This window comes from Malus domestica, chromosome 09 (genome assembly GCF_042453785.1).
Source record: "Malus domestica chromosome 09, GDT2T_hap1".
Classification (NCBI taxonomy): Eukaryota; Viridiplantae; Streptophyta; class Magnoliopsida; order Rosales; family Rosaceae; genus Malus; species Malus domestica.
The window spans coordinates 27,041,714-27,051,487 of record NC_091669.1 but is presented as its reverse complement, the minus strand read 5'-3'; the positions used below and the strand labels follow the sequence as shown (position 1 = coordinate 27,051,487).

At 35.1% G+C, this 9,774-nt stretch overlaps 1 protein-coding gene across 1 annotated transcript; it reads right to left on the bottom strand.

The window, feature by feature from the left end:
* Positions 1-3,262: 3,262 nt before the first annotated feature.
* LOC103443985 (probable N-acetyltransferase HLS1) lies at positions 3,263-6,276 on the bottom strand. Its single transcript, XM_008382888.4, has 3 exons — positions 6,017-6,276; positions 5,417-5,544; positions 3,263-4,204 (listed from the first exon to the last, which is right to left on the bottom strand). The coding sequence occupies exons 1-3, from the start codon at positions 6,230-6,232 to the stop codon at positions 3,319-3,321; spliced, it is 1,230 nt and encodes a 409-aa protein (XP_008381110.1). The 5' UTR covers positions 6,233-6,276; the 3' UTR covers positions 3,263-3,318.
* Between the last annotated feature and the right edge of the window lie 3,498 nt (positions 6,277-9,774).

The window sequence follows — 9,774 nt, the reverse complement described above, 5'->3', positions numbered from 1 at the left end:
AGATAATGACTACTCATCCCACGAATTGTTTAGAGACATTAGAGTAACCTTAAACCAGATTGCCTTGTTTGGAAAAAATGCATATGGACGATAATACAATACTAATGTAAAGAAGCAGTAAGAGGTTCCTTCTTGGCAACAATTTTAGGGTTATTTATTTTATTTTTTTTCAATTTTTTTTTAATTTATTTATTTTTATATATATCCAAGTCACTGACGCATTACACTTTAAAGAAAAACCCTTCGAACGCAATTAAAAATCAATTAGGTATAACGAGTTTAATAGATGACAGTCTCTTTGAAATACTTTTGTATAAAACTAATAGTTTTTCGGTGTGTTTTTTACTAAGAGTTTTAATTCTAATTAAGGACCATATTTTGATCCTTTTCCTAGGGATCCTGTGATCATGATCATTTATCGTACGTAGTGCAGTCATAAATTATTTCAAAATTTAAAATTTAAAATTAAATATAAATTGTACCTAACGAAAACTGACTGCACGATTTACGATAAACGATCACGATCATAAGATTCCTAAGATCCTAGAAAAATGATATGGCGAACATACTTTTCCCATATTTTGTATTTTGTAGAACTGCCAGCTATACCTCTAAAATTAGGTCCACTGACTTAAGATTTTATTGATGCACCTTTAACCTTTTAACACCGATCATTAGCGTGCCATTATAGCATAAATCAATCTTTGGTACCCTTTGGAAAGAGGGGATGAAAAAGTCTCCGACCCTTTAAAGGGACTTCTGATGAAATTATGTAAGAATCATAAAATAAAATATAAAAAAGTTGTTGTTTTTTTTTTTTTTTTTAATTTTTTTTTTAATTTAACTAAAGTAGCAGAGAAAGTGAGAATATTTGGCTACTCAAGATTATGATTAGAATAAGTCATATTATAAATCACTATGTAAAGAATCAATTTAAACTAAGATTTTTTTTTAGACAATATGAAGCAAATAGACAAACGATTCGTTTAGTCAATTAGTTCTAGTATTTCAAATGTCTATCTATTTACTACAGATGATTGACTACATAACCTAAGTTTTGTTTTTCTTTTGTAGCAATTTATAATAGGCTTTTTAGCCAAAATAGTCTTTGAGATTTGTATAACTCATTACTTTGATCCCTGAATTTTGAATTCAATAAAAGTTGTCCCTGAATTTGTCCATCATCAATCATTTTGGTCATTTCATGAAAAATTATGTTAAATAAGGACCAAAATGACAAAAATACCCTCAAATTTTGTCAAATCATTTGGTCCATTGTTCATTAAATTGAGGGTATTTTTGTCATTTTGATCCTTATTTAACATAATTTTTCATGGAATGATCAAAATGATTGATGGTGAACAAACTTAGGGACTACTTCTATTGATTTTAAATCTCAGTGACCAAAGTAAGAATTTATATAAATACCAGGGACCATTTTAACTAAAAAAAACCTTTATAATATGTTTGATTTTGATAATAAGCACAAAACTTTGTGAATCAACCTAGAAAGAATCAACTCCAGACTTCTTAATAAACCACAATCAACCTCCTTTCATACTACCCTACCCTGAAGTCAAATTCCCTGATGCTTCCTTAAAAGAGAAATGTCTTGAATCGCTAGACGATAATGGCAGACTCGAAGAGTTTTGACTAGAAAATTCTAACTCCTATAGTAGCGAATTATGTTCGGAAATTAATGCTCGGAAGGTGGTTACATGGGTGCTTAAGGCTCCAATGCCAATGCCCTGCCCTCACAAGTGTCAAAGTAGCCAGCTTTAGTTCCTCAAAGATTCTGGGACCACATTTGCAGTAGCATATGTGTAAGCAAGTTGGCTTTTGGTATTTCAAATTATTCATTTCTGAGTATCTTATAGTGATGTGACTTGTAGAATGTTCCTGCTTTCCTTGATTTTTTATGAATAGTAACATGCACCTATTTTTTTTCTTTCCAAGTTTCCCATATTGGAGATAATTATTGCAAGAAAAAGAAATTTGTATTTGGTCCTCTGTCATTTTATTAGTTTTTAAATTTTGATTGAAGTTTTTGACATTAATTTAATAATGAATTTATATATATTTTTTACATCATTTTTTAGTATAAAATTTAACAATTTATTTACATGCCAGTTACATAAATTTTTAAATAAAAATTATTAATTAATTTAGGATTTTAATATTCACACTTTCATTAATCTCCTAATTTATTTTCAATTTATACAAAATAAAATTTAAAATAAGTTTGTATTCATTAATTTTATATAGAAATATTTTAATTTTTTAGTTTTAAATGTACAAATCCATATAATTTTTTAGTTTTAAATGTATCCATTCTTGAATATACCTATTTGTTATATGAAAGGGTACGTTTGTTTGAAGCCTACGTGTGCGTGCGTGTGTGTGTGTGTGTGTATGGGTACATTCGTTTGATATCTTGAAAATTTTATATTGTCCAATCAAAATATTTTGAAATATTTTTCATTTTTTAAGTTGGCATTTTGTTAAGGTAAAAAAAAACTTATTAATTAAAGGATGTTTCTTGTAATTTATATCCCACTAAATGTGGGATTTTAAATTTTGTAAAGTGTTAAACATAACTGCTTATATGAAAATATATTAATATTAATATGTTGAGGTGTACAAAATCAGAGGACTTTGATAAAAAAACTAAAAATCAATAAGGTTTCAATTAGGAAATATTGGTGGCTACGCATCCAAAGTCTCCCTAATTGCAAAGTTCTATATTTTGATTATCACTGAATCCAGTTTGTCTTTCCTTATTTCCTTCTCATTGAACACTACTTTTGAATAATGTTCATTGCAGGTGTTCAATGTACAACTGAGATTGACTTGGATGCAGTCACTATTAAAGATTACAGAAGAGTACGTACGTACATCATTGGTTGCTACAAATTTCATGATTGCAGATCATTCATCGTAGCATTTTTCAATTTTGTGCTAGGATACTTTAAACGGTACCGGTTTGCGTTGTCTCGACCATCTGTACACCTCTATATTGTTATAAACTAAAATGTGAACTCTAACTGCCATGACAATTCTTGCATGCATGGGTAGAATAGGCTTGTTTTAAGTCATTTACTATTAAAAGTGAATGGTAACTACCCTATCCTACCTCTGCCCCTTGCCATGACAAAACGGGTGGACTTGCTCTTATAGCAATTATTCCGTATTCGACTGATTCCCCTATTAGTAGTTTGCAATTTGAGACATTTATGTGCTATAGAAGTAGAAGATACAAGTATAACTATGAACAGTTTTTTTCCTTCTCAATATGATATGAGTACATATATATGCATGCTAGAAGTCACGAGGGTCAACAAAAACCACCGATGAAGAAGATCGAGTGTTAATCCAATCAAACTGGCCGTCATCAGATGACGTCGTCTTCTCTCCTTGCTTTGCTTGATCAGCAAGCTTCTTAACGCACCACATATCTTCTTCCCACGACAACTTTCTCCAATGTGGGATTGCCTCTCTAACTGGGTCCCTCTGGCTCACCTCAGTCACCACAGCAGCACAACCATCGTCTTCTCTAGCCATGTTATGCACAAAGTTGCACAAAGCCTTCATGAGCCACTTTCCGTTCTTACCCTCCATGTGTAGTCCGTACATGAAGTGGACCCCAAACTGCTTAAAAACGTTGGGAAACGAAGGCAATCGCAGCCATGGAAGCCATGCATCTAAAACCCTAGCCCCCACACAACATGCATACGTTAGGCTCGACACTCCCTTCACTTGCAACTTGAACACTTCTTTCGTGTTCCAAACACTGAGGATGGCAAAGTTTGTAGGCAGAGTAGTGTCCTTTTGTGGATCAAACTTGAGGAGGGACTTTTTCGGTAGGGCCATGAAACTACCCAAATTGAGGTGACTAGATAAAATGTTGTGGATATCTTTGGGGAAAAATTCTGATTGGGCAAAGAGTTGGCAATAGATTGACTCGGCTAGCTTCGCTGGAAGTTGAACGATTGCAATTTTGGTCGAGGATATTGGCTTCTTGTGTGCATGGACTGGTTGGACCAATATTGTGGGTGTGCGAAACTTTTGGTATGCACATTTTATTGTGAATAGATTGATAGAGGCCTCGTTTGTACAGTCTGTGGCCATGTATGCATAGTTTGCTCCGTTTTGCTTGCACCATTCTTCCAAATGTGTGACTAGTTTTGAACCAATGCCTAGCCTCCTGCATGGAAATTAAATACATCAGAACAATAAGAAACCTTTTACACTCCTTAAGGGATTCCACTCGCGTAATAGATAGTACTCTCGTATTAACTGTTTCGGGACCACATTTTTTCCCGTATGACACTTAATTGTGGATCCAAAAAAGGGCAAAAGTAATGAACTCTTAACGTTCTTTGTGTAATATGTACTTTGGCCACGAAACAGTCAATATCACAATCCTATCCCGCTCAATGAACAACGGATATGGAATGGGATATACCTACTATGAAGATAATTTATAAGTATTGCTAATTAATCGGCAGTTTCTTAGCACTCTTATATGCTAAGATATCAATTTATTTTTTCAGCAGGCTCGCTTTACATCCAAGAGAGGCTTTGTCTATAGGTAGTGAAGAAAAAAAGAAAGAGAAAGAGGAATCACAAAATATTGATCAAAAGGTGGGGTGGATAGTAGAGCACATTCACCGTGTGGATAAGGTAATAGAGGAGAGTTTCTTCAAGTATTGGTATTTTAGGGGTACACCACATGTCATAATACAACTGGAGAAGATAATTTTTTTACGATGATACACTTATTTTATGACACATGAAACGTCTAGTTGAATATTGGACAATTTGAAAAATTTCTCGTAATATAATAGCTACGAAAGACAATATGCATGGTGGAAATAAGGGAATAGGGGGCGGGACTACATTCCATCTAAGATGTCATTTGCTTTCTTTAAATTTTTTTTGTAAGGTCGCTGGTTGATACATGTGTCGAGGACAGGCTAACTAGCTAACTAGTTGCATGCTTTTGCTCCTTTCCATGATACGAGGAACATTGCATTTCTCTTTTTGGTAGAATCTAATCTCCCTTTAAATCACTCTCACCTTCTTCCCTTTTTTTTTTCCTTTTTGTGAGGTGGGAATGAGATTAGAATCATCCACGTATATATTCACAAGAGAGAGAGAGAGAGAGAGAGAGAGAGAGAGAGAGAGAAGAGAAGAGAAGAAAATAGTGAAAACTACTGTTTTAATTTCTTGCTTTCATAGCTAGCAAAAATTCATGCAAATATTAACATGCCGATCGATGCCAAAGTTTTGGTCACTCTTATCTTTCTAATACAATTTTGGGGTAAATGATCTGCATGTTCATGTAGTTAATGGATTAATGGAATGAACATATTGAAGTTAGGTACACAGAGAGAGAGAGAGAGAGAGAGAGAACCTGTGCGTGGGAGAGACCCTAAGTCCCAAAATATAAGCAAGCCTTACAAAAACTGAATTGCCTGATGTTGCCTCTTTTACACAACCCCTTATCACACCTACTATATTTTGTTCTCCGTACTCTGCAATCTGTTCACAACTGCACTTTATTAATTTTAACGAAAAACCAAAAATGAACAAATATTAAATTGTATTTATATATATTGTCTATCATGCTCTAATTTTTTTTTCCATTTCTTTGCATACAAGTAATTAAAAGATGAAATAAAATTAGGGAATTGTTACTAACACTTCAAAATTCTAATTGTGCAAGCATTTCAGATTTTTTATATTTAGAAAGAAAATATACTTGTGACGAGTGCACAATGAAATTTTGGAGTGTCAATAAAAGTTGTGTAACATTAAACAATTAAACTAGGGTTTTACTAGCCAGTAATTTACATACCTAGCTAACCAATATGTTATGGAACTACCCAATCATCTATTACCACATTATTTAGTTTACAAATTTGATTTAAAAATTTAGTCTACCTAGCATTACTTCATGTATATATATTATCTGTTTTCGAAATGAAGTGTTGATGACGAAGAGGTTAATTACCAGCATAACGTGTGTCGGGAAACGGCGAATGCGACATGTAGGATCACCCATGAGATCAGTTACTAAAGAAGGGTTTCCACACTGCTCAAGTTCACACTTCCTTTCCATCTCCTCCACCGCGGTCTTATCACGTTCTTCATCATACTCTCTCACCACCAGTTGAAGCAAAGGCACCCTTATTGGCGAGTTTTCAGCAGCTACCTTAGTTAGCACCATACTGGCTAGTAGTTTTAGTAGAGAAAGAAATTAAAAATGCTCGCAATAGGTCTTCTATTGTGTTTCTCTGTGACTCTGTCTCTCTTCTTATTTATAAGTAGAGGTATGCTGATGGCACCGATAAGTTTTTGCACCGGGCACAGCCGCATGCATGATATATGTATGTACTATACTTCATTTGGTGATTGACCACATGTTGTACCAATTATTGGCTTATAAGGTACATGATGGCCATGCATATGCAGCGCACACAAAATATAATAATTATAGTAATGAAATCATTATCAATATAGAAACTTAAAGGAGAGAGAGAGAGAGAGAGAGAGAGAGAGAGAGAGAGAGAGAATGGTATTTAGCATGTGGCGTGTCAACTGGGGATTATATTTTGATAACTATATGATGGTGAGTGATAATCGAACTGATGAAAAATACTACTATTAAATTAATATATGAGAGATGATTCTCTGTGAACTGTGGTTATGACTTCCACTTTCACTCGTGTATGTACGCAAAATTATGTTATGAATATAGTTGGACGGTTGTGAGGTACTGTTAACTGAGTGTTACAATTTAAATTCTGTTATATGAATAGTCAACACCGTATGTATATGTATAACTATTGCTAGCACAATTTTAAACAAAATAGCAACATTTAGCGTATGTGCTCTTTTTCTAAACGAAAATAGTGAGAGTATGATCTAGATGTAGTATAAAGCTAAATAAATTAATTATACTAAAGCATCCTATCCTTGTGAATGTGGTCAGTAATACCTAATATATATGGTTAATAGATTAATACCCATATGTACGATACTGATATTCTTTCACCAATTATTGGTGTAGGCAGTGACAGAAGCATGCGAGTACCACGCAATTGTTGAGCATGTGAATGGTCCTGTAAGTGATCATATCCACAACCAAAAAGAATGTTTTTTTTTATACAAGAAACAGAGTATATACTAAAGCAAAGGGGTTATAAGCTAAAGTTTTATCTGGTGTTCCTTTCTTGGAAGTTTACTTGGCCCTTTTACATGTGAATATGTAATTTAAGGGCACTTAGCAAGAGACACGGTGTGTATCTGTGATCTTGTGCGTTGTGTATCTGATTCAGTGTTTGACATATTTACTAAGATTGTTATAGGCAATTGTTCAAAAACAAAAATGACATCAACCAAATATGGAAGGAAAGAAACTCAATTACCTTGTCCACATTTGACCCCGAGTTTTATAGAAAACTCGGATTGCATGTGAATTAACTATATGTTTACGATTTTGAATCGATGAACAGTTTCCTTATTGTACTCTCTATTTGCATGCGAAAAACTATGTAAACAGCACACCAAGATAAACTATTGTTGGTGCCATAATCGGACGGAGGCTCTAATTTGTCAATACGAAGTTTGCTTCGAGTGTTTCCTTCAATCTCAGGGCCAAATGAAGGCTTGAGCAAAAGAAGATTGCATCCATGCCACTGTTGGAGGCCACTGTTTGTGTAATGATGTTGTAGATTTGTGTGATTATACTAACTTCTAAACCAAAGATTGAGTGCCTAATGGGACTCAAAGTTCTTTTCTATACCTCGATGATTGAGGAATTGAAATTGTTTTGTTTTGTTTTTGTGCCTACCTAAAACGTAATAACGAAAGATGATGAAGTAAAACTGATCTTAATCACTCCATAGCTAAAAGAAGAATACAATTCATAGAAATGCAGAAACTATTAACTAGATTCAAAGAAAATACACTTGAAATGGAACAAGCCGTGAACCAAGCAACATTCAAGCCATGAGAAGCAGGCGCGATTCATGATATCAGGTTAAACTAAGTTGAAAATATTTGTCATCAATGAGGAAACTTAGTTGGGAGAGACATTAACTAAAATCATACTACAAGGTAGCAGACCAATAAACATTGAGGATCACTTGATCGATTGAGGATTGGTTTTGAAGAAAACTTTTGGATTGAGCTGAACGGCTTTTGAGAGTTTGGTTGAGCTCCGGTTTGAATTTGTAGATTTGGTGTTTTAGCTTTGATTTGGACCCGTGATACTTTTTCAAAAACGGAACTACGCCATGGTCCAAGCTCACCACTATGATGTGATATAAGATGGATTTTGGCCATCCATGGTTGTTTTAGTCTCCAAAACGTAGTTTAAAGTTTTGTAATAAAAATCGGACCTTTCGGCTTCCGTCCGATTAATGTTGTTTTTGTTGTAGTCTTATTATATTATGAATGTGATTGTGTAAATCCTAATGTATCTAGGGATATCAAATATTATCCTATTAGAGTTGTAATCTTATTAGGGTAAGGAATTAACCTTCCCTACTACTATAAATAAAGGCACAACGAGGTGGAATAGAACACACCTCACAATTACACATCTCTCTCTTTCTCTCTATTGTGCTACACCCCCTCTCTCTCTGTCCTTTCTATGACTAAATAAATTAGGCCTACAACAAGTTATCAGCACGCTCTTGACATTGCGCTAAAGAGAGTTTGATCTTCAATCAGGGGAGTATTACGTTTTAATCATTCTTTTTATGATTAATTTATTATTCTATTGAATTGATCTACATGCTATTGATTGAATTTAATTTTTCTTTGTTGAATGTGATACAACGCATTGAAGATGCAATTCCGGCTTTCAGAGAAGTATCTTGTACAAATTCAAAGGCTCAATTGTTTTTTTCCAATCAGGTTCCTTTAAAATAAATTAAGATATTTGAAAAAACCTTGAAGCATGAAAACATTCCCCATGAAGTATGAACCCCCTATATTTATATTTTCCTTTCAATTATATATATTGTATATGTGTTCATATATTTTGTCAATATATACTTGTTCATGCAATACGCAATTATTCTATGTGGAATTTGTGAGTCAAAGAATCGAAATTAATTTAGAAGCAATTAGGGTTTTTAACCCTAGAGTTTGGAAAAAAAAAGAAAAAAAATCCAGCCAAGCCGCAGCTCCACGCCGCGCCATCGCTGGCACCGAGCCGAGTTGGCTAGCCTATAGCCGCGCCGCCACCTTGGGATGACATTGTTTGACATACTGGACCTCTGTAGCAGCCCTTTGGGCTTTGCTGCAGGCACTGGACAGCCAGGTCGAAGGCCTGGTTTGGGTTTATAAAACGGGCCTGCAGCCGTAGCCCACTCCAGCATAGCCCATAGCTCTGCTAGGCTTGTACCTGAGCCCTAGGCCTATCACCAGCATGCCTGAAGCTTGTTGGGCTTGTCCTCTTGCCCCGGCATGCCTGCAATAGCTTCCATGGCTACTGGGCTCGCCATGTCATGGCCCAACCATAAAGCCAGCTTCGATTGGGCTTTGTAGCGCCTCAACCCAAGCTAGCGAATGTTAAGCTTGCTAGCACTCCAGCCCGAGACCACAACAAGCCAGCCTTTGCGACTGGGCTTGCCCAAAAATGACTCATGGCCTGCAGCTATGATTGGGCTACCCCGTAGCAACTTGTGGCTCACTAAGCCCTTTTAGGGCCTTGCCCTACACACGACACCCAAGCCCACCGATATTGGGCTATGGTTT

What these genes read in the sequence shown, in the direction of transcription:
- LOC103443985 (XM_008382888.4), bottom strand. Translation starts at nt 6,232, where the DNA reads ATGGTGCTAACTAAGGTAGCTGCTGAAAACTCGCCAATAAGGGTGCCT. An exon ending in TCCCGACACACGTTATGCTG is followed by an intron (nt 5,545 to 6,016) that starts GTAATTAACCTC and finishes AGTTGTGAACAG; the next exon opens with ATTGCAGAGTACGGAGAACA. An exon ending in AGGGTCTCTCCCACGCACAG is followed by an intron (nt 4,205 to 5,416) that starts GTTCTCTCTCTC and finishes ATTTCCATGCAG; the next exon opens with GAGGCTAGGCATTGGTTCAA.